We start from the raw sequence: 25442 nt of genomic DNA on the forward strand, positions 1-25442 counted from the left end.
CTGCTTACTAGCTAACTGATATCCCCTTACCTTAAAATGTCGTTAACAAAAACTCCAAACAGCGCTATCAAACTAAGTGTGCTTCAGTAATTATTGGCCAATATTTCCAAAGTATTTAAAGAACTTGTAAAATCAAACTAGTATGGGATGACATTATAATCAACAATTCTGTAGTATTAAACTGTTACAATCTTCAAAAGAAAAAACTACTTTCAAAATTAACTATTTAAATTAAATTGAAACTGTACTATTTACTCTTCCACAATTTATCAGACTCCAAAACATACAGATGTGAAATTATTTTAAAGACCAACTTCAGAATCACCATCAAGATTCAAATTTCCATTTATCGAGTTTGCCTCTACTCATTCTCACCATATACTCAGTCCCTCTATTTAGAGATGTTTCAAAACAAAAATTCTTTGAACAAGTGATTGCAGTGGTGACGTCTGTTTTGCCATCACCTGTTGAGCACTGCCAAGGAAACAGTGTCACACAACAGAGTGCCTCCAAGGTGCCGGCCCTCCCTTTGACAGCAGCGGATCCAATAGGAGAACACCAATGTGCTGTTTATGACAAGGCCGGGTCAGAACAGAGAGCTCTGAGGGGCACCACGCCTTTGGCGAACTCCCCTTCCCCGGGATTCTGGACTTCAAACACGGAGTTGTTCATGTAGCAGTCGCTCTTCCAGCACCCTCTAGTGCCGACGGCGGCTTTGACTCGTTACTATAATGGGTTGCTCTAAGTACCATCTCTCCATAAGCCAAGCCTCCCCTCCCCGCAGAGCTGCTTTGCCGACTTGAGCACAATTGGTGTGCCCCGCTGCAGGAGCTTCCCACACCACACGCGTTCCTGCCGCATACCCCGTTCTCATCTCTGACACGTTAGTTTTTCTTTCAGCAAATGAGGTGTTAATTTTTGTATACCACAAAGAAAACAGTGCCATTTCCCTTAAAATAAATGTCCCCCGAACTGAAGTCAACATACGAGTACATTGTCTTTGTGTGAAGTTTACTTAGGCAAATTAGTAATCAATTGTGTGAGTCAGTCGTATCACCTCCTAAACAAAAGCATTATTAAACAAGCAGCCTTTCTTATCCCTGATTTCCTTACAGAAGACTTCAAGGCATGTATTTCAGAACCCTCTTTGCAGCTACAAGTTGGTTGAGAAAGGCACTAAATGGAAGACAAAAAGCCATTCAAGACCAACTGTGGAGTTTACAAACAGAACAGATTTTGAAATGTACCAGATTCTTTGCCCCATGCTGAAATGCTGGCTAACCAGCATCCCAGTGTGAAATCAGTGTGGGGGACAGCAAGAGAGTGATTGATCACAGCTCCCAGGCTCCAGACAGGGATACAGAGCTGGATATCTATTAGGTAGCAAGGCTGAGATCAAATAGGATGCAGAAGAGTAAGGAACCTGCTGAAAACCAAGTCAAATATAAAATTAATTAGCATTTGATATATGTGTCCTGTGTTGTACTACTGGTTTAATGAACTGCAGTGGTACTGTAGTGTACCATACCCTTCCTTAAGGACAGTCATTCTGCTTCCTTGAAGTCAAAACAATGTTTTTTTTTTTTTCTCTTAATCACTCTTACACTGTATTATTTACATGGAATTTCACAAGCAATGGGACAGTTTAGAAACTTACAGGCTAGGCAGAGTACATAAACCTAACTAGTAACACTTGTTTAGAAAGAACTCACCTCTTGGCCTGGAAGGATTTCCATCTAAGTTGGTAACATATTTAAAGTTAGTCTATTTTTATTTACAACATTAAAAATAGACATGTCAGAACTACAGCTGCACTCTCTCCAACTAGTTTACATGTAATTACTTACACAATCACACAGTGAATTCTAAATGCAAACAAATCTTTGGCCAATGCTATTTGCTATGATCTATGAACTATTTGCTCAATTCATTGCAATACATTTTTTCAAAAATTTGCAAAAATACACCATAGTAGTTACAATTATATTATATTGATTAATTCCTTCTAAATAAGCATCAACTGAATACACTAGCATCCTTATTGAATCAAATCACTACTCCGGGAAAGACAAAAGCAACTTTCTGCAGACAGACAAACCTATGAATTTTGTATACTGGAAATGTAAATTTAAACAAACAAATTAGAAAAAGCATACAAGGTCACCACTTCAAACAAATAAAATCAAACAACAGGTTAGATTAGTTTTGCTCCTTACTCCATTGAATACCACAAATCAGATACTTTCAGTATCTTCTTCTACCTCAACTTCCAAAAACTGGTACAGTAAGTTTTGGTTCTGTATACACCTGTCCACCAAACGGCACTTAAAATATAGGTTATGACAACAAACTAAAAGGCTGAGTGCATCTAAAAAAGAAAAAAAATTTAAAACACTCTATGTGTGTGTATTATTTATTAATAATTCTATATTATATATTGTTATTTTTACAACTATTATTCATTATTTCCTAACAAATTTATAGCAACCATTTTAACTTTGAATATGAAAACCTTTTAAATTCTGCCATAGTGACCCAATCTAATTCCCAGAAATGTTACATATTTAGAACAGCACTACTAAAAACTTTGGGCTGCATTACTTGGAACAATTACACAGAACATCTACGGTTGAAAAAACCCTGACTATAATAACTAACAAGTGGTCTTTTGATACTGAAATCACATTAATTGTGGTGCATTACTGGGTTTTCTGCTGAAACATGGGAAGGAAAATCAAATTAATTGTGCTGCTGGAAGCAGAGAAAGGCAGTGCTGAAAGCAGTGGCTGTGCTGTGGGGGAGCAGTGCTCTGCACTGGTGCTGGCAGTATATGGTTTGTTTTATCACTCTGAGCTCCTGCCCTGGGATATATGTTTGGGGGTAGTCTTGATCTCTACATGGTTTATCAGCTTCAAAGCTTATGGCAGATTTCCTAAAAAGATAAAAATAAACGTGCGTCACAAAAACACATGCATTAAGACGCACAAGGTATTTGCCTTTGTCCCTTATCAAGGAGAAGGACGAGTATGCCAAGTTCCTGTGTTTTAGCAAAACTTGACTTACATTTAGTGTAGACCTGACAAAAGAGTCCCATCCACATAATAATGTGGATTAAAGGGACTGGCTTTTCCTGGAGACCTTGCTTTTTCCCCCCTTTGACAGAACTCTGGCTGTACTCAGTGCCTATGGCTCGGGACCTGGACACGATGTACTGTCCCATACAGGAGGAGCACTAGGTTGCATCTTCCTTTGGGTTCTAAAACTTTCACCAGAATGAGAGCACAACACAGCTGTTGCACCCAACTGCAATTTAGGCAGCACTCGTAAATTCTACTCTCAGCTCTGGAGAGAGTGCACTGTTTAATTGCCCAAGCATCTGAGACCGGCAGCCAGGTTTCCGGGTGCACTGTTCTCTCTCACACCCATCCCCAGTTCCCTATGACCACAATACTCCACTGTGTGTGCCACTGTCCCTGCACAACTCTGAGTTAACCTCCGAACTCAGCAGGAAGAAAAGGACGGAGTTTACAGCGGGATGATCACAACTACCCGCTCATAACGCACCTGTCCCCGTTATTGTCTGTGAAGGGTGACTGTTTAAAAACCAATTACAAGCATACCAGAGATACCTTCGATCGCGTAAACAGCCGCCAAAACTACACAGCTGGGCAAGAACTGTAACTGCTATTCCGGAGCAGCAGTGAAGGGCGCAGACACCATAAATCACAGTGTACTCCAGACATTCGCATTGCTTCTGACAGCGGTTTTCCTCCAGATACGAGAACGCGATGTGCTCAGTAACTCGGCAAACCCACAGCTCGTCCAAGTTGGCAAACAAGGGGGGGTTTTAGCAAAGCTTATCCATCAGTTTCCTCTGTTCAGCCTTTCTACCCACTTAAACAAGGGAGTTAACGCATTTTTCTCCTCAGACAGGCGCAATTCCAGACCCAGCCAGAGGACTCTCCCTTGCAGTGCCCTGGCAGCCCGTCCCACGCGCTAGGGCCAGGAGGGACCGGAGCGCTCGGGGGGGTGGGGGGTGACAGCGGCACAGCCTCTCAGGGCCAGCGCAGCCCTGCAGAGCGCTCCCGCCGCCTTTCATCCTGGGAATGACCGCGGAGAGCAGCTGGGGGAGTTTTCGGACGAAAAGCCTGGTAGTGGGCACGGACAGCATGCCCGCAAGCTCCTCGCACTCACTAACGCCCTGAGGGCTGCTCGGCAGGGGCACTAATGAAGGGCGGAGCGCCCTGTACGAACCACCTGATGAGCGGCTGTGGCCAGGTGAGGGGGCGGGCTTTGCTCCCAGGAAACCGACGGGAGGACAGTGGAGGTTCAGGTTGGACATTAAGAAGAATTTCCTCCGATAAAGTGGTTGTAAGGAGCTGCCCGGGGAGGTGGCAGCTCCTGGAGGTGTTTAGGGAGAGTCCGGACGCGGCACCGGGTGATGGATGAGGTGGGTTTGGGGCCGCTCCTCTGCTGCGCCGCTCCAGCGCCTCCGTGAGGGGGCGCGCGTGCAGCCCGCCCGCAGCTCGCGGCGGCGGCGGGGCCAATCAGCGCCGGGCGAGGCGGGGCCGGCACGCGGGCGGCGGCGGGACAAGATGGTGGCGCCGGGCGCGCTGCGCGTGGTGCGGTGCGGGGGCAGCGGCCTGCGCGGCGCCAGGGCCGTGTTCTCCGCCGACTCCAAGCAAGTGGGCCGGGGGATTGGGGCTGCCGCGCTCGGGGGGGGGCTCCTGAGCTCCGAGCGGGGCTCTGCCCGCCGGTGTCCCCTCCCCGCGGCCTGCGGCTGCCGCGGGGCGCCCGGGCCCCTTGGGCCGGGGTAACAGCGTTTCCCCCCTGCAGGTACCTGCTGTGCGCCTCGGGGGACTTCGTGAAGGTGCTCAGCGTGAACACCGAGGAGACCCTGCGGCTCCTGTGCGGCCACGCCGACCTGGTGACCGGCATCCAGCTCAACCCACACAATCACATGCAGGTTTGCTGGGGGAGGTCTGGCTGGGGCTGGTCGGGCTGTCCCTGATCCTTATGTGCCACCGCGGGGGCTGTCCCGGGGCTGGCGGGAGTTTGGGAAGGGGCTGGGCGTGATTAGGGCATCGTCGAGCTGATGTTTCGCTGAAATCTGACGAGGATAGAGCTATGTCAGTTTCCTACAAACACAAACGTGAAATGTCACGTGGATTACAGTAGTTGAATGGAATGACAACAAAACTGAAATACAGCAAAGTTTCCGATTCTTTGATTGAAAGGGTAAAAGAACCATGTGAGAAGATCATAAATACTGTGGTTGGTGTTCGCCCTTCTGTATCTGCTGGTACTGATGCAGATGTAACTAAATACCTTTAACTTGTCCAGTGGCTCCCTCTGCCCCCAGCCTGCCTTCCTTGCTCCTAGTTTGCTTGGGCTTTTTTTGGTGTCTTGATATAAACAAGATTTATTTACCAAGAGGGACTGCTCTACATATTAACTTTGCATAATTAGATCTTCACATGGTGGGTATCTGTGCATTCACTCTTGGTGACAATGTACATTTCAAACTACAGTAATAGTGTTGTGTTTGGACTTTATTTGAAGGCAGCACAGAGCTGGTCTCTGTCCTGTTGTTTTATTATTCAGTTATCTGGAATCAGGGTTGTGATTTTATGTAGAATCTGGTTTTGATATATTGTTATATATATCAATATATTTTATATATTGCTATTACTTATATAGTTTTTGGTTTTTTTGTCTTCAGCTCTATTCTTCCTCTCTCGATGGCACCATTAAGGTGTGGGACTTCATGGATGGCATTCCCATTAAAGTATGTTGAGTTATTCCTGTTAAGAGCATGTCCAAAATGGTCACAAATCAGCCTGAGATGGGTTGTTCTACTATTAACACAACCTAAACCCCATCTAATTATGGCAGTAATAGAATGTGTGATGATGATAATGATTCAGATCCTTTCAGGGAAGAAGGTGGGAGATATACTGACTTTGCTACCTGCTACAGTTTTGAGTCCAGGGTAGCTCTGGGAAGTGTGCTGCAGTTTGGGATGCACCAATAGGAATTGATCTGATGGCTTGATAATATGTGCTGCTTACTCTTGCTCACATTTTCTGCTGAATACCCACCTGCAGCACTCCCCTAGCATACCCCTGGGTATGCCTTCTTTGTATTAGGCATAAGGAATCACGAGGCTTTTCAGTAAATTTGATGTCTCATATTTTATTAGTACTGTTTTAACATTTGTATCAGTCTTTGATAGAATAAAGATGAATTTGTCTTAGAATCAAGAATTTTAATTAATACATGAACGTTTATTTAAGACATGATTTCCTTATTTTAAAGACATACACACAAATGTAGTAATTGTTGATTTCCTTCTCTTTTTATTTTCAGACTTTCACTGTAGGATCCAAACTTCTGGCACTGTACACGCTTGCTAGTGCTGAGGACTTGGTGTTTGTTGTCATTCCAAAGAAGGGTGAACGAGGTACAGTACAAGCAGCATCACCCATGTAATCTCAGTCATTCTGTGTCTGTGCTACTGTCCCAGCAGTGAGCAGTGTGCTGCAAGGATGGACTTTAATACATTAATTGTGAAATATTTTTTAAATCCTGTGGCAGATGTCTAGTCCTGCACTTTGTATCTCTTCCATTCTCATTCACAGTGACATCTGTCATTCCAATATTTGTCTAGAAGAGTGCTTGTCTTTGCTTTTGAGGCATGTACTGCATGGATGTGGTCTTGTAGATGCAGTTCATCTTTGAGCAGTGCTCACCAAGGTTCAGGTTATACTACTGAAGTTGGGTATGAGTGCTGGGGAATATTCTCCCACCTTAGGCAGTATTACCATAAAGGGACTTGTCCTATTCACAGCATGTCTAGGTATTTTTGTATGGGATTATGTCTGCAATAAATACAGCTTGGCCTTACTGTGTACTATAATATATTGCTACTTCAGAACAAGAGCAAATACTGTGCAGCTTCTCTTGGATTTTTCTGCTTACACTTGCATTGATAGCCATTGTCTGTTCCTTGTTCTTCAGTACTACTGTTGGTTTCAGAGAGATTTTTTTCTTTGGTCAGATACATTCCAGCTGGTCTCAGTTAAGCTGACAAAAGGAGCAGGCCAAGATCTGGAATGCAAGGAGCTCTCAGTGGTTCTGGATGGGGTGGGTGCATCAACGAAGCAAATTGCATTTGGAAGAGAAGTATGTCCACCTTTGGGTTTTTTTCTTCTCTGGGTGTTGGTTGGTTGGGGTTTTTTTCCTTTCAAATGCTGTGCTGTTTATGCCTTTATGCAAAGCACAGCAGTACTGAAACAAAACTGAAAGTAAATGAATCAGTGTCAGTGTAAGAGCTATGCTTTCTTTAATATTACAAAAACAAAAAAGAAACTTTGACACTTATAATGGGAAAGTATTTACTCAACATCAGCTTATGTGTTGTCTCCAGAGTAAAGTATTTTGTAGTGAAATGTGCTTTATTTTTTTCTTATGTGAAAACATAATCTGTATGTCCTAAATGGCTTTACTTTAACAGGGTGCATATGTGGTATCAGTAAAGGATGTGAATCTCCAAGTTTATTTTTTTGAAAAGAAACTGTTGAACAGGTAAGAATGAAATGTCAGGTATTGATTCAGTCTGATATAGCCTAAATGTTTTTTAACTCATGATGTGTGCACACATGATATCATATTTGGTTTTCTGCTGGAGGGGATGTAGACACTGTGTAAGAAGCTTCCTGTAGAAATGATCAGTGAGCAGATCAATGGCAGTGGTACCTTACCTTTGCAGCTGATGAATGTATTTTTTTTCAGTTAAATACTTAGGCTGATGCTGACCTGAAACAAGTGACATAGTTTGGGCAGGGCCCAGGCAGCAGGAGGGAAGCAGGCGAAAAGGAGAGGGAGAGAAAGACAAAAGCAAAAACTCTTTCACCTTGATTGAAGGTGAAGAATTAAGGAAATCAAGAGGAAAATAAGTATTTTTTGAGAGTGCATGTAACCATAACAACTTGAATATGTTTAATTTTTCTAATCAGAATTAATTTTTATGTGCACTAGCTGATCCTTTTGAAGATCTGTTTTAGAAAAACCAACCTAACTCTTACAATTAAAGTTCCTTTCTTAACTTTTGAAGGTTTTCCTTAAGTACAGTGAAGACAAAGGGAGACAATCGCTTCAGTTGTGTTGTGTGCCATCCTACGGAGGATTGCATAGCAACTGGCCATGCTGATGGAAAGATTCGCCTCTGGTATGTGCATTTTGGTTAACTGTGTATCCCATGAACTCCTCTGACTGTAGGAATTAAGTCAAACCTAAGCAAAGCAGTCTAATTTGTCCTTAGCATTGCCATTTTCAGAAGTCAGAATGAGCAATGAATCTCCAGTGCTGACAGTGTATATGTCAAGTGGAAAAAATGCCTATGTTAAGTTATGCTCTGCTAAGTCTAAACTTAGGTGTAAAAGGTAATGTAAGAACAGCTGAAATAACTCTTTATGGGCAAGTAGAGTTGTAAGGAGAGTACATCAGTGGAAGACATGATTAAAAACATTACATGGTTAAGTTGCTTCCCGGGCAGAGTTGCTTAGGACATCTAAGATGTGAGGTGTAGACCAGGAGGGTTCTGAAAACCTGTAGTGTGGTTCCTTCCCTCCTTCTGCATCACTTGAGAGTAGGATAAACTAGTCTAGAAGTTAGAGGACAGGATGATATAATTGATTCAATTCAATATTTCCTTTTGTTTAGTCTGTTGTTGATGTTGTGAGTAAAGAATTGTTTTGTTCCTCTCCACACAGGAGGAATTTCCGGCACAGGAAAGCGTACACATATTCTGCACTGCACTGGCATCATGATATTGTCATGGATCTGGCTTATTCTGTGGAGGGTGAGTAAAAGAAAAACAAAAACCAAAACAAAGCAATGAAAAAAAACCTACTTAAAAAACCCCAAAAATCTCAATCAAACAAATAAAACCTTCTCAAATTTGAAGTGTTGCAGCAGACAGGGAAGAATCTGTAGAAGCTCCAGGTTTGTCCACTTACTAACAAGTTAATTTCTAGAATTGTAAGTGTATCCAGGAAGGATCTGAAATAAAAATTAAAGGAGTTATTTTTTATATGCATTTTGATTGGCATTGCTTAAATTTCACTGTAGACACAAGTTCCTGTTACGTAATCAAAGTTTCTCTAGCAATTTAACAGGAGATAATGAGAAGCATGTCTGTGTGTATTGCCCAGGTTTGATATAATTGTTTACTTGTGACAGTTTAAAAAGTTTTGAGAAACTCATGTCTGTCTGTCATTGTTAAGACACAGGCTGCTGATTTTATTTGTTTTTAAACAAAACCTTTTAACTGTATTTTGTTGCTGGAAAAGGAACCAGGTTGCTGAGTGGTGGAGTTGAATCTGTTCTAGTCCAGTGGCGCAATGAATCTTCATGCCAGAAGGATTTCCTGCCTCGTTTGGGGTCTCCTATCGAGTACATCTCCATGTCCTCTGACGGCGTTCTCTGCTGCACCCTGCACACAGACAACAGTAAGCCAAAACACATCCTAGTATCACTTCAATGGAAATGCAAATCTCTATGAGCTTTATTTTGTTGATTTTGGATGAATTAACTAAGAACTGCATAAAATTTTATTAGTAACTTGAAAAAACAGATTCTTTTGCTCTTTGATCAGTTCTGTGAATTTGCTTCATGACCGGTGTAACTTGGCTTTCCACCTTGGTGTCATAAGCTGGGAAAAGATAGATTTACAGTACACATGGTTACGGTTCTTTCCTGTCATGAGATGTGTGCCTTTTGCAAGACTTGGTCTGCTTTCTCTTTCAGGAATTACAATAATCAACAGCAACCTAAGGTTTTCCAGAAGTATTCAAGGGCTAATCAAAAGTAAGTGCAGTAAATTTGTCTTCCACTTAGAGGTTAGAATGTGTCACTTGACAGCTTTGGTCATTTGTCACCTGAATTTTGTTTCCAGGTAGGGATGTCAAGACTGGCCTAGTGGTTGATCCTAGAACCAAAGCTTTGGTCCTGAATGGAGAGCCAGGCCACTTGCAGTTCTATTCCCTCCAGAGTGACCAACAGTTGTTCAGTGTAAGTTGGATGGGCTTATACCAAAACTTTAACTGATTCAGTCAAGTAACTTAATATGGCAAATGGGAACAACCATGCAGCTATCCCACAAGGCTGGATTCCAGGCTGAGATGTTCTTGGCTTTATCTCTGACTTCATTTTTTAAGCAAATCTAAATATTGATACTGAAAAAAGTACTTTGAAACAGTATGCTATCCTCTTAAATGTCAAAAATTTGTAGGTAAAACACCTTCAAATTATTTTTGATTCTTTGCTACACTTCTCATTGTGGAATGCGTTCTTGTAATTCTGCTTTCCCCGCATGTTGGCATACTTCTTCATGCCACAGCCCAGTCAGGTCTCACTGGAGCCCTCAGAGCATCCTTTCTCCATGGTCTCATGAGTGGTATCTCTTACAGCTCTACCTGAATTTTAAATACACCTGTGGCCTTGCTTTGCAGCTGGACATTGTGCAGCGCCAGTACATCCACCAGGCGGGTCTGAAGCAGTCGGACCTGGTGAAGGTCGCGTTCAGCGCTCGGGGCACCTGGCTGGCCACGGTGGAGGAGAGTGAAGAAGTGACTGACCCCGAGCTACAGCTGAAGCTGTGGTTCTACAGTGAAGAGACACAAAGGTAATGATAACAGCTGGCCTTCCAGCTGTCAGTCACACAAATTCCTGCACAGATGTTGCCTTGCAGAGTTTTTCCAGACCTGGGGGGTTACCATGCACACTACAGCATCTGCAGCAGAGCACAGAGTTGCACTGAATACACACAGGAAATAATTGCTCTGGATCTCTTTTACTTACAGTAATCAGAGATATTGTAACCATGGGACTTAAATTCACCTATTTTCTTGGTATTGAAAATCATGGACCTGACAGAATGGTTCTGTAGCTCATATGGTTTTCCCACCTCTCTGTAATCCATCATTTATTGATTAGTCCTTCACCAGAAGGTACAGAAGATTATAATTTTATTGTTGGTCTTTGTCTTTAGCTAACATATGCATCTGGTTAATAGCCTTTCCCTGATTTTCCTACTAAAAAAATTACATTTTGACTACAAATTGTTATCGTCTTAAAGAAACAAGGCAAAAGAAAGCTACTACACAGACCAACCACGTGACTGATTTTCTAAGTACTGGAAAGACTGCCCAGGGTTCAGGCTGAGTATTTGAGAGATGCTTGCCTAGTGCTAATTCTTGGTGCTGGGCTACTGTATGGAAGCCATTAGGGAAACCTGATCTGTTAATGCAATACCATTTAGCTGTCTTAAATTCTTTTGATTTCTCTTCTCCCTGCCCATTCCAGAATCAGCTTGAACGGAAGTCTTCCCCAGGTTCTATATTAAACAGAATGGCAAGCTTCTGCTTTCTTTTCCTATAGCTTTGCACTGAACACCAGAATAAACACGCCCCATGACAACCATATCACAGATATGTGCTTTCGTGACATGGATGGGCTGGGAGATGACTCTCTCATACTGGTAACAACTGGCAGAGACTGTGTGTTTAAAGTCTGGGTGATAGTAGAAGACTCTGATCCAGAAGGTAAGCGTGGCTAAAATATAACTTACTCTTAACTTCTCCTTGTAACATAGAACCATAAGAATAATGTGAGTTGGAAAGGACCTACAATGATATTTGAAGTCATGCTGTAGAAATTAAGACCCTACTTTCATTTGCTTAGTCCCCTGCATTGATCTGCTTCTGCTGCTGCATGAAGTATTGTGTTCTCCTGAGCATCCTGTGGTGGAGTTCTGCCATAGTTCCACAGTATTAGTTTGGTATTGAGGTTCCTGATAAAGCCAAACACCTTGGCAAGCTACTGCAGAAGGGAATGGCAGCCTGTAGTCATTGGTTAAGGAACTGTTTGTGGTAATGATTTTTCCATGCTGAGAAAATGGATTTTTGTCAATCCTCTGAGTTGGCTTTTCTTTTGAGACTCCTGCGCAAAGGAGCAGGATACAGCAATGTGTTACTGTGTTTGAGCTGACTTAGTGTAAAACAATAGCACTTCTGCAATTTGACAGATCCACCGCTTCAGAGTTCATTTTTTGAACATCTTTCCATTAGGTAGTTGAACATCATAGAATTGGTATTTAGGTATTTCTGAGACACTTTTAATAACCAAATTTAACCTCTTGAAAGACATGCTAATGTTGACTTCTTTCAAACAGACCATCTCTGTATGTTTATTGATTGCTCTATATGCCTTTGGATGTGAAATAAAAAAGATTTCCAACATATTAATATTCTTTTATTTAAATGTTATTACAGTTTCAGGCACGCTTAAGTGGCACTTTCGTGCCACTTGGATGTCTTGTTATTTCATGTTCCTAAGTAGTTGTGATAGTGGTCTTGCTGAACTGCTTGCAGTTTAGTAGTCTGTTTGCCTTTTCATGGGCAGGTGAGAACATGTTCAAAAGTACTTTTGAGCTACTAGGGTTTCCATTTGGCATATTTTGCCAGACTTTCTCTTTCCAAGCTTTGTCCCTCAATTGTGGCTGCTGATGAGAAGAAAGACAAAACCTGTTGTTTACTGTACTAGTAGTAATCTCCCCAATGGTATCTGAAAGAATGTTTGGTTTTGCTTTTTTTCATAAATTATTCTGAGGGTAAATTATATCTTAACTTAATGAGCAGATACTTTGATCTTGAGTATAGTGTCAGTTGGGGATTAAACTTAATTTTTTTTTTCCTTCCACAAAATAGTTTTGTATCTGCTGTGGCCTCGTCAGGGTGTTTGTATTTAAAGTGACTGCAGGGTTTTGTTTCATGGCATATGTGAAAGTACCAATTAATGGTGACTGCTGTGGTGTATTTGCCCAGTGGAGCAGAGTAGGAATGCTCAGGTAGAAAAGCTTGACATGCTGCAGCTTCTCTGCAGCAAACATTATTTTAGCAAAGTTGAGTTCACTCTGGTATGTGTTAATTGCTGCAGGTCTCTTGCTGGGCCCCTAGATGGTGCCACGCAGTTGGAAGTACTCAATAGTTTCTGGCTTTTTGGTTTTTGTTGGTTTTGGGTTTTTTTGTTTTGTTTTGTTTTGTTTTACAGGCAGGTCTTTTAATCATCAACTTGTAGCCATTATATAAAGGGTAACTTAGCATAGGGTGATTTTCCTTTTTTTCCCCATCCTACTCAAATGTTTCCAAAGCATGTAGGAATTATTTTATACTGGGAAATGTATGTTAATGTGGTAAGTACATCACTTCGCTCCAGTTTATTTTCTGGTAACTGTCAGCAGTGGGAAAGGTGTCCAAACAGAATGCAGTGGCAGGTGAACCAACAGAAGGAAGCATGCTGGTGGGTCACTTGGTGATACTCAAATCTTCTGCAAATTAATGAGCTTTGTTGGTCTCAAATGCAACCTGTGTTCAGATTTTGAATAATGCTCCTGTGTTCTTGCTAGAATTATGACAGAACAATTTTTCCAGAACAATAAGTGTTGAATCTGAGTATTTTTCCTAACCTCTGCCTCTGTGAGAGCACAGTTAATGGAGTTGGCAAACTAAGCATGAATATTGTACCATGTCAGTCTCAAGGTTCACTGTTCAAATGCAAAACTGAGGAGAAATGAAAACCCTGCCAGCTGTTTCTCATATTAGAACAGGGCAGATTCTCTGTACTCTTCAAAAATTGTGAAAGAAAACTGCTTTGCTCTTGAGCCTATTTTGCAATAATAATTGAATTCTTCTTTCTTTATGTATGGACTTGAATTAACTGGCTTGTTCATTCAACGCAGCACACCAGAGTGTGAGCTGGAGCTGTGACTTTGTAGGCAGTTACCACAACTACCAAGCTACGAACTGCTGCTTCTCAGAAGATGGCTCTTTGCTTGCTGTTAGTTTTGAAGAAACTGTCACTGTATGGGATTCACTTACTTGGGATCTTAAGTGTACATTTTGCCATCCACCTGGAAATATAAGGTACATTTTTCATCTGCTCTTTTATGTCTCATTTGAACTCTCAGAAAAGAAAGAATCAATTTATAGCAGTCCAAGACCGTGTATATGTTCATAAACATAGACACATAAACATTGCATTTATCAGTCTTAAATTTGTATATAGAAAAGACTAAAATGGCTTTTAGGTGTTGGTTAAAAATAAGATTGAGCGTTGCAGTTCCTTCTTGCTTACTTATGTCTCTTGTACCTCCCCTCTTTAAATCTGTATCATGGAGCACACAAGTAGTGTGTTGATAGCCCTTCTCTTTTTCCCCATTAATCCAGGGGTGAATCAAAGTCCTGGAAAAGTATAAATACAAACAGTTGGTTCTTTATTTGTGTATGTATGCATGCAAATAGAAATTATAACAATAAAATTATATTTATATAATATATATATATATAATTTATATATTATATTTATATATTGTATTATATATATATAATTATAACAATAAACCATCAGTGAAGGCATGATGACCTCATCTGTACTATGAAATACATATCTTGATCCTCTGTAACCTCTGTTCAAAAATCCATGTTTTCCTGGCAGACTATCCCAGCAATGCTCCATTGTATGTTGTCATGATAAAAGACATCAGCATTGTGTGGTCACAATATTTTAAAGACTCTTGACACAAAGAATCATGGCAGCATACAGAGGTTTCTCCCTTCCATGTGCTGTGTGTATGTTTGTAAGCTTTTCTTTTGTGTGATGAAGTCTGTTTTATGTTGGTCCTCTAAGATTAGAAATTGAGAAATGTTATTCTGAAACTGGTGTGCAGGAAAATTGTGGGAGGCATGTGAGCCACCAGCTTGGTGCAGTGGCAAGCTTTTCCCAGGCCAGCTGCCTCCTCTTACAACCTTTACTATTTTTTATATTAAAAGGAAATAAATTACTCTCAGAATATAATGAACTTCTGTATTACCTGCATAACTTCAAAGGGCTATGCTTTAATATACAAATTCTGTCCCTTATTAGCTTTTTTGAAAATCTTTTATCATTACAAGTCATAAAGCTGTTCTGTTATTCTGAAACAAGAGACTGAGAAATTAAATCACATACTTTCTTCAATTGGAGCAACTTATAATAACCCTTTTTTAACTACTTCTCTCGTTCTAGTTCCCAAACAATAGTAGGGCTTCTTTAATTATTAAATTATTTTCTAATCCCAATGTCAATACTTACAGTTATGTATGGGTTTGTAATTTATTTAAGAGTTTTAAATCCCTCCTTTATATTGGAATGCTGTAGAAACTTGTAATCCTTACATATTTATGCACACTTTAAATTATCAGACTTATCTGATAGTTGTGTGTGGAGTTTGATGCCACTAGAGGTGAATACAAAAAGCAAATTTTGGATTTAGATACCAACACTAAATCATAACTGAATGGTTGTTGTGAGTTTTGAGTAATTGCTCCATAGGAAAATGAAGATGAACTCTGAAGGTGACTAATTTGTTTTGACTTTTTACTTCTGTAGGAACATCTGCTTTGGGAGACTAACATGTTCCAAGTACCTTATTGGTGCCACTGATTATGGCTTTCTGTGTTGCTGGAACCTGCTCACTTGTGCATGTAAGATCAGCTTGAATGTGTGCTAGAGTAATTTATTACTTAAAATTACTGTGAAACCTTGAAATAATTCTAGTTCAATTCCAGATTTAACACACTACAAAATGCCCTGTGGAAATGGGATTATTTTCATACTTAGGACAGTATCCTGTCCACATGCATGTGCTTTGTGTGTGCAGAATAAATCTTGGGTTAGGTGAACGATAACCCAGTAATAGGTAGTGTTTCTTACACTTGTGTAGGAGTTGGTAGCATTTTTGTGCTTTTATTCACCAGGGAATGAGTGGAGCTGCCTCTTCCAGCAGCTAAGGCCCTGTGTGTTGTTTGTTTGACCTTTTGTTTGGCTCCTTTTCACCTCTGGCTCTTGCTCTGCTTGCTTTTCAGTGGAGTGGAGTGCCCACCTCAACGTCGTAGTTCTGCAACCTGATCCTCTTTCTGAACATATTGCTGCAGTCTCATGGCTCTCCAAAGAGTCCAGCTGTAAGTACAAAGCCTACAAAGCCTTCTTTCACAAGTTATAATCAGCAGAATTTAAGACTGGGGAAGCACAATTTCTAGAAAATAAATTTTCTTAGAATTCAGACCATGAAAGCTGGAGAGGGACTTCAGTGTGTGCTTGCACCTGTGGAAACTGAGCCATATCTGACAGCAGCATTCAAATGAAGTGTGTTACCTTTTCTTCCAGAAGGTAGTTTCAGGTACAGGATGTATCTCAGGATTAATCACACTTTCTGGGTGAGGGTCTCAAATGTTCTTGACTCTCTCTTGTAAATGCAGAACTGTGCAGCTACATTTTAGAGCTCTGATATTAAATTAAGATAACTCTTCCTACAGAAATGTTAATTTCCAGCTATGTTCTCTGGACTGGAGTACTGTGAAAGGTCCCTTCTATTATTGAGTAAAGTTATCCCGTTATATTCCTGTGAACTGGTGCTTGGAGGCAATCCTGTCCAGCCTTCCTGGCTGGGATACACAGGGCTTTGAGAGCTGGCCAGGAGCATAAGAATTTCCTGATTTAAAAAGAAGATATTTTTGGTTTTGCAGTGTTTGTGTTTAAACCAAGTGAGCCACGGCCAATCTACATACAGAGAAATCTTTGTAAAGAAAAGATCCTGCTTGCTGCCTTCGTTCCAAGAGATGAACCTGAAATGATAAGCTCAGAAAAATACCTTTGGCTAAGAAATTCCCAGCTGTTTTTTCTTACAGATACACAAGTAAGGAATAGTAATTGGTAGGTGGTTCCTGGGGAAAAACTGAGTTTTATTTAAATGGATTGATAGGAATTCAAAGTTCTGTTTATGAGCATAGGAGCTCCTTTTTTGATATCAAGTCATTGTAAGCTGTGCTTTGTTGCAAGCTTCCAACTGCCAAAACAGCCTAAGATCAAAATTATTTACTGGATTTCTCCTGTGAATATTTTATTCTGCTTCATTGATACAAGAGACTAGATAACATGGGAACATTGCCTATGCTGTTTAACTTAAACAAGTATCTGGAAGCTGTATGGATTATTGCTGATTATTCAAATGTTCCACATGATGGTCAATTTCCCTGTAATTTCTGGATGGGGGTGTGGGGGTTTTTGTTTGTTTTCTGAAAAAATCTATGGAACCTGTAGGTGCATTCTTGCTTCTCTTCAGTTTCTTTACAAAATGAAGAGATGTTTTGCCTCTTCCACTTGCCTGATAAAACTTTTGGGCCAGTTGGAAGCTTTTGTAGGCAAGCTATGTAAATAAAGAAAGCAGTTTCACATATGATAACTGTGCTCCATCCTTCTGTATTTTAGGAGCTAATGACACTTAGCACAAAGTCTCTAGAAGAAAGACTCACACCATCAAGCAAACAGGTACCTCTCATAGAAGTTCTGACTGAGATGGACAGAGTAGTTCAAAATTCTGATGGTTATTTTGTCATACTGAAATTCCCTTTTGTCGTGACAATGCACACCAGATCCTTACCTGGAGTCACAGGCTGAAGGGACAATAATCTGGATTTGCTTATTTTTTGACAAGAACTGCTGTTTGTAAAAATTTTCTTTTAAGTATCAGCTGCTCCCCATTTCCCCTGGGAGGAAAGTAAGAATACTTTTCTAAAAGATTCAGCTTACACAAATGAAACAAAACGTTTGAGTAAGTTCTTTCCTTGTCTTGGTTTCTCTAACACTTGGAACCTTGAGTGTGGTCTGAACTGTGCTTTCTAATGTCAGTCAATTGTGACTTACCAGGAGTTCCAGAATTGCATTCCAGTATGTATTTCTGTGGAGAAGCAGTATGGGAAATTGGATTTTTTTTTAATTCATTTTGAAGAAGTTAAAACTGTAACAGCAGCATTTGATTGATTTGGTTGGTTAGATAAAGTAGATCAAAGTAGAAGTTACTATCTTTTTAATACAAAATGATGTGGGATTGTGGGCATAAGCAATCAGCTTCTTTGGAGGGTGAGGAAATAATTTGGTGTTCAGATTAATGTATATTGCTGAAGTAAAATGCCAGAAGTCAAGGTGCCATGTTTTTCTTCCCATTACATAATTTAATCTCTCTGCAAATGATGGTGGAGTATAAATGATCCTTTGGTTTTCTGGCACATGCACCACCTTCCATATTTGGAAGTTAGTAGGTAGATCAGCAAATTAAAATCTAGTGTTCTTGAGTCTAGATTCTGGAGAGTTTTGCAACCCTCTGTGCAAGGATTCCCTCCAGGCACCTGACAGAGAATGAGTACAAAGACCCACATAAGTCGGTTGAGTTAAATTTGAGTGTAGGCTTTTCTCACTTGGGTTTATTCTGAATTTTGGTAACTTAAAAGAAGATAGAACTTAGATTTGTGACACTAAAATTCTACTTACATTTTTTCAAGCTGGCAGTGGAAGAAAGTCTTCCTGTGACACCATTTAGTGTGCTGTTGGGAAAGCACAGACGTCAGCAAGCACAGGAGGATATAGACCTTGGAAAACCAGTTGTTCATAATAAGCAGGAGCAAGCTTCACCTGCTGTCAAAGAGGTAGGAGTAATTACAGTAATTGTACAAGCAAAATCACAACAAACAAAGCCTTTCATAAAGCTTCTGTTTTATCTTTGCAGCTTTTGCACACTCCAGCACACGTTTTGCCATCTGCTTCCTTCCTCTGCACTATATTTATTAACTCATTGCTCATCTCCAAAGAGAACAAAAGGTAAGAAAAGTTCAAGAACTCTCCTTAGTTATCAAAGTTACTTTAAATTATGTGAGTCTTTGTTTTGAAGTGTAAAAGCAGTTTTCAGACACTCTTTATCTGTTCAGTAATTCACTGGAATACTTCAATGTGGTAATGGTCTGGCTGTCTAGTGTATTGGCTCTTTTGTTGCTGTTGTTTTTGCTGGGTTTTGCATAATGTGCTTATACACAAAACACTGCCTTTTACATGCAAATGTTCTCTATGAATTTAACTTTATTCCAGGGATTTAATGGCTTTTTAGTGCTATTTTTGGTTAAATATTAGAATCTCAACTTTATTTGAAATTAGTATGACTTGCTGCATAATTTTTGATTTCAGTTTCTAGATACACCAGTAAGTTAGAAGCTTGATCTTAAGAATTTATTTAGAACTTAAATGTAATTTCTAAATAAGCTACAAAATACAAGTGTACACTGTAAGCACATTTAAGTTTGGCTTACAGTGCATTAATGCCAATTTAATAGAGTTGTTTGATAGGTACTTAAAAGTGTAGCTTTCTCCTTTGGGATCAAAGGAATGCAGGCACAGGGATTACGACAGTGGTATTGTATTAGGATTAATCTTGTCACTTACACTGAAGGTAGTTCAATGATTGCATTTTTGTGCCATCTATTCTTTGAAGTGCTTCATTAAGCTCTGCCAGGCCAGGGATGAAAACCTGTCCTTGCAATCAGGTGTTGTTGTGCATTTGCCAGACGGGTTTGCGGGGCCAGAGCTCACCCGGGAACAAGCAGCTCCTGAGTGTGCCCTGGCTTCTGCCATAACAGCAGTGTCCTGGCTTCTGCCACGTTGTGCTGGCCACTGCTGCACGATCTCTGACTGCATGGCACAGCAAAACAGCCACAGAACAGTGGCAGAAATCTAATACATGGGAACTTGCATCTAGTTTCAGTCCTGAAGAATGTGAGAGTTCAGTGACCTGTGTAAATATTTGCACTTGCAGAGCTTGTACTTTGACAGTGGTGACTACTGTGGCTGTGCATTTAAAGGTACATGTAATTGTAAGCATTGGGCCCTTAAAGGTTGACCACAGTTTATCACTGTAGAGTGTATCTATTATACAGTGGGTATATTATTAACATTAAATGCTTCTATTTTCCTTGGCAATATGATATTACTGTGTGCTTCTCCATTTACATTGTGTGAGTAATGAATAGTTTGTGTTACAACAGATGATTTTTAGAAGACCAGTACTGTTTTGCCATGCAGATCTGCAATATTTATACAACAGACAATTGAATTAATACTATTAATTAATGCATTTTAAATTATAACAGTTCCATATATTTGTTGGAATTGTGCTTTCTACTTCAGCACAGGCTTGTGCTGAAAACTCTTGAACTCAGAAGGGAACAGCCACTTTAAAAATCTCTCTATGTTCAGAGAAAAAAATCAAACAACCAAAGAATTTTTTTCTTTCCTAGTAATGCTCTAGGCATTGCAGCAGTTTTTAAGACCAAGTGACCTTTTTCAGACTTGAAAGAGAAGAATGGCCTTCTTGAATACTGTCTCATTTACCAGTATATCCAACATTTCTGATCCTGTAGGACTGCAATGTTGTAACATTTGTTGTAATGCTGACCTGCCTGCTCTGCAGTTACCTACTATATTTCAAGAAAGAAAACTATTTTAAGTTTACTTAGAGTAGAGCTATTTGGAAAATGACATTGAGGTGGCAAGAGAAGTATAGTAGGTAGACTGAAGGTGACTGAAATGAAAAAGGCAGACTGAAATGAAAAAAAAAAAAGATAAAATCTTGTTTATGTAGTTGTTTGCATGATACTTTTCCCCTATAGTACTGTAGTATGTGAGAGTACCTATTAATTGAGTTGTTTCCAACCATCTTCCAGTGCTGAAGAAGTTGCTGATGAAGTAGAAATGGAAAGTGAAAAAGCAGAGGATGATTCAGATGAGGAAGATGTCACAGCAATGGAACAAGAAGATACAAGCCACGTGGAATTATTAGGAGAGATGACATGTAAACTGTCTAAATCCCAGGAAAAAGAGCTACGAAAAATAAGAAAAATGGACTACAGTTGGATATCAGCCTTCTAAACAGACATCTTACTTTTTTTATACTGCAAGCTGAAGCTTTGTGGATTAAGTATTCTTTAAAAAAAAAATTCAGGTCCTCTGGCCAAAAATTTTAGCAGCTTCTCTTTCCAAAGGAATGCAGAACAAGGGGCAGTGATTAAAGTTTTGAAAAGCTGATTCTGCTCTAAGTTCATTACTGATTCTCTGTGAACTTAGAAAATGCTTAACGTGGTGTGGGGGCTCCCCCCTTGCACATGTATTTAAAAGGCTAATAGCAAAACTGAGTTCATTATCTGACTTGTGATCAGTTAGCAAAGTGACAGCTCAGCTGCTGAAAATCTTGCCCACTGAGATTGGGTTATTGCTGCCAAAGCAGCAACAGCAGCAAATGCCTTCAGTTGGTGAGAGAGCTTAGCTCAAGGTGTGGCAGGGGAGATCAGGGGGGTTTTTGCTGCTGTATACAGGTAGGTAACAAGTCTCCCCAGAAGGTCCTTTGCAGCTGTTGAAACAGATGAGAAGTGGTTTAACATGCTTGGTTAGAGAATATAAATATTAATCTTCTGTGGAGCTCACAGAGTATGGAGATTCTTAGGTGGAGGGCACTCAGTATATCAGAGCACTGTGAAAGCTTTCCAACTATCAAGACAACTGCATCATGTAGGAGATGCATCAGTTTATGCAACAGCCAGTTTAACAGGCCTTTAATGCATCAGCTGCAATTCCAATCTATCACTTAACTATACATAGCAGAGTGTAGAATTGGTTTGAAGTGGTGAATTTGAGGGCCTTAGAGTGAATACAATCTCTGTAGTATGAAGGCAAGCTGATGCAAATGGCAGAGGTCACCAAAAGCTCTGAAGAAACAATATTTTGCTAAAACTATTCAGATTAAAAATGCTGGAACAAGACCAATCCAATACTCAGTGAAACCTGAGTTCTCCCTACTCTGCCTTTCCAATAAAGTGGAGGGCCCTTTTGCTTCCTCTCCTGTGTTAACACCATATAGTGGAAGGCAGTTAGTGGCAACATTTTTAACTTTTTTGGGGGAAATGTATCCTACAACAGACAAAATCTGCCACTTCCACCCATGTATAGAAATACTGAAATTCATCCTTAGGCATCAAGGAAAGCAGCTCAGAATTATTTTTCTGGCAGGTTTACCTCTCCCATTTTAAGATAAAGGCAGTGTTTGCTCCTTTGGTGTGCTGGCAGGTCCATCATCAGCTGCTGTGAGGTTAAACAGGTCCAGGCTGCAGCCAGGGATGAATGGATGTTGTAGCAGCACCCAGAGTGTGGCACAATAGTGACCTGTACATTTAGGAGTGATGTATTTTGGATGTTGAACCTGCCATGGTGAGGCTGTGGGGGAAGTCTTAAACCCTGAGAGATGGAAACACTGCCATAGAGATAGGGGCACCAAAAAGAGCTGGTAAAAACAATTCTACCAATAGATCTGAGTGCTGGCCTCAGGAAAGAAAAAAAAACCCAAAAACTAGTTTAAAACCTATTATTATAGAAAATTACCTTTTAATTCTGTAAATTCACTATCATGGATGTTAAAACATGAATGTGAGGATATGAAGATATTTTAGAAGACAACATTAGTTTCTGTAAAAAGTTTTGGAATGTCTGCCATGCAACTTGAATTGAGTGATGACAGTCCCTTGCACACTCTTTATATTTCCTTCTAATCAGACATTAATGGGAATAATAGTTAATTGATCCAGTTTCAGCCTAAACCAGCTAGGGCTAACTTAGTCCTGTGGCAGCAAGGGGCTCCTGCATCTTCTCATACAATAAAGTCACGTACCACAGCTCTTCAGATTAGTATTACTGAGAATTTTAAGGAAAGTTTTTAATAATTAGGCATTTTCTTTCCTGTTTAGGCCTTGGTATACAGAAAAATAACATTTTAAGACGTGTAAAAGTTTTTCAAAGTTAGTTTGCCTGTAAGTTCATGTCTCTCATATATATCACACTTACAGGGAGAGAAGGAAAACACACCCTATCACAATTCTGGCCAGTTTTCTGCTTTTGCATTTTTCTCCCTTTGTATAACAGCTTTTTAGATAACCTCATGGTATATGTAGCTGAAGCAAAAAACCCACAGCTCCCCAAATGTAAGCAATTTTTATTTCCATCCCTCTTACCTGCAGAGCTGAAACTGATACAGCCTTTTCATAACCTTGGACCCAGTAGAATTTTCCCTAAATGAAGAGTTTCAACAGAACAAATAGGGAAAATTATTTAAGACTGTAACTGACAAATAATAGGTTTTGAAAACTCAGAAACATAAAGTACAGGAAAATAAAAAGTATATAGATTCCCCCTTCCCCTCCAAAAGATCCATCATACTAGGAAAATATCCAGCATACATACTTTTGTATTTTTCCTTAAATAATATCAGACTTCAGCTCTGTGAAAAACAAGTATGAGTGAAGCAGGGATTTATACACATGTTGTTGCAAAAGTGCTGCTTCAAAGCCTGGTGTTGTGTTACTGTGTCAGCAACATTTAAGTGTGGCTGTAAAGGAGGAAACCTTAATATCTGTTCATGTGGGGTTTTTTAAATTCACATGTTCTTGTGAAAGTCAAGTGCTTTCCTGGAAGCCAAGCAGGTATGAGCAAGAGACAATTCACGTGCAAGTCAGCATGGGAAGGTGCAGTTCAGTTTTGTGTTCAGGCAGTAGTGCATTGTGTTAGAAATCTTCAGCAAGATACAGCTTTTGTCATTACTGACTTGGTTTTGCTTTTCCCAGCAGACTGGATGTACTGGGATATCAGAGGGCCCTCACTTTATAGTTTTCTCTGTGTGTTTTTTCTGCTCAAGAAGGAAATAAATTTCTGGTTACAGTTTTACTACAGTTAACAGGCACATTCTTGACCAACCTTTTAGAAAATGTCTTCTGACTGATAATGCAATTACAACAGTGAAGAATACAGAGGGAGGGCTGCTACTGATTTGTCTGTGGCTGCCTTGGAATGCTTTAGTTTTAAAACAGTTCTCTGCTGTTCCTTTTTTTTTTTTTTTTTTTTCTTCAATCTTGTGTATCTCAGTAGCCATATCAGTCCCTGTATTTACTGAGATGCCCTAAGTCAAATCTTCATTTGTTTTTTTTGGCTTCTGCTTCTTCCTTCTAAAGGCTACTTTACAAGATTTTATTATTCTTCTATAGAAAGATTTGACACAAAAGACCATAGAGAATAAGACTGAATTTAATCTTATTATTCCAGTTACATGATAAATACAACAATGAGAAAATACCTCTGCAGTGTGTAGAGGTCAGTGTTCAATACCTGTGGGTGCCCTGTGCATCACAGCAGGACAGCAGTTTCCACAGAAGCAGTCACAGCTTTATTTAGGCTGAGGGACAGAACACACAAGGATGGCAGGTGCCTAGAAGGGGACTTGTTTATTTCCCAGATTTTCCACTCAGACAAGTGATTGGATAAACATGAGGGCCTGAAAATCCAGCAGCTATGGCAAGCATTACAAAAAATAAATATACAGGCAAGGCCTTATGGAGCACATCATGGCAATGGGCTTTGACTGAGGGGCTGCTCTCCTGAGACTGCTCAGGTGCTGCTCTAAGTGCTGAAGAGGTGATCAGTAATTTTAGCCCATTTGTTCCAGTCAAGTTTAGTTCCACAAAGACTGAAAATCACTGCTCTTCAGTGGCATTTTGTGAGGCCCAAACGAGTTATTAGTTAACAGCAGCTCCAACACGTGCCTTGTCCTTGGTGGGCAGACTTGGCAGGAAAGCTATGAGAAAGGGGCTGATATTACTAAACAGAGATTGCTGTGGATTTTTGAGTTCAAGAACAGGGGAGAAAAAAATCCTGCAAATTGTGCCACGTGTTTTAGTATCACCTGGATCTTTGTATTTCAGCCTAGCAATCATTTGTGTGTCTGGCCTTGGGGAGGCTCTTTCAGATACCTCAATCTGCCAAATCCCAGTCTGCAATGAGCCTTCTAAAGCACATGCTAACAGCCAGAGTTAGAACCAGCAGAGAACAGGACAGAGGAAAACAACAACAGCTTCAAATATAACTCAGAGAAACCTGAACAGACCTTCTACCCCAAATCAGAGGAACTGAGGTATATTTATTCTTGACAGATGCTAGTCTAATTTTGCAAACCTCTGTTAAAAGCCATTCTATGGTATGGAATCTGTTCAGTGCTTACCTTTTCTGACAGGCACAGTTTTTCCTAATAAAAGTAATCTTCCTTTCCTGCAAAATTCCTCTGCCATTCTTCAATAAGAAACTGTAGAAAAAAAAATGAAAGCATGCTACTCTATTTCCTTTAAATAAAATAACATCCCTTTTAACTTTTATTTTTGCTTTTCCCTGGGCCTTAGCAACACCAGAACTGTCCTTCAGCCCTTCTTTGGGCTAATTGCTTACAGGTTAAATATTGTTCTGACTAATTTGTAATTTCAAGGGCAAAACTTGTCAGGGTCATTTAAAACATTTCTGGAAAGTCCTAAAGCCTGTTCTTTCTCTGTTCTGGCTTGTACTCCTTGCTGATTGCCATTAGTATCTGAGTCTTTCTGGTGATGGCAGAAGCAAAGGCAGCAATTTGTATGTCAGCTAACACCCCAGTGCTTCTC

At 40.2% G+C, this 25442-nt stretch overlaps 1 protein-coding gene and 1 long non-coding RNA gene across 2 annotated transcripts in view; one reads left to right on the plus strand and one right to left on the minus strand.

Moving 5' to 3' along the window:
- Window positions 1–4587: 4587 nt before the first annotated feature.
- On the plus strand, window positions 4588–25061 carry WDR75 (WD repeat domain 75). The gene is made up of 21 exons (XM_053947092.1): window positions 4588–4681; window positions 4837–4966; window positions 5723–5788; window positions 6370–6463; window positions 7061–7185; window positions 7517–7587; window positions 8117–8230; window positions 8775–8863; window positions 9354–9512; window positions 9811–9870; window positions 9959–10074; window positions 10515–10687; window positions 11443–11606; window positions 13802–13985; window positions 15490–15584; window positions 15966–16061; window positions 16626–16795; window positions 17368–17427; window positions 18438–18581; window positions 18662–18753; window positions 20646–25061. The coding sequence occupies exons 1-21, from the start codon at window positions 4596–4598 to the stop codon at window positions 20848–20850; spliced, it is 2493 nt and encodes an 830-aa protein (XP_053803067.1). The 5' UTR covers window positions 4588–4595; the 3' UTR covers window positions 20851–25061.
- The window catches only part of LOC128790413 (uncharacterized), a 71618-nt gene continuing 69155 nt past the window's right edge, over window positions 22980–25442 (minus strand). Inside the window, exons 3-4 of the long non-coding RNA XR_008431744.1 lie at window positions 25016–25096; window positions 22980–23036 (exon numbers count right to left, since the gene is read on the minus strand). This is a non-coding gene — a long non-coding RNA (uncharacterized LOC128790413). The remainder of the gene's footprint in view (window positions 23037–25015; window positions 25097–25442) is intronic.

Source organism: Vidua chalybeata, chromosome 7, assembly GCF_026979565.1.
Source record: "Vidua chalybeata isolate OUT-0048 chromosome 7, bVidCha1 merged haplotype, whole genome shotgun sequence".
Taxonomy (NCBI): domain Eukaryota; kingdom Metazoa; phylum Chordata; class Aves; order Passeriformes; family Viduidae; genus Vidua; species Vidua chalybeata.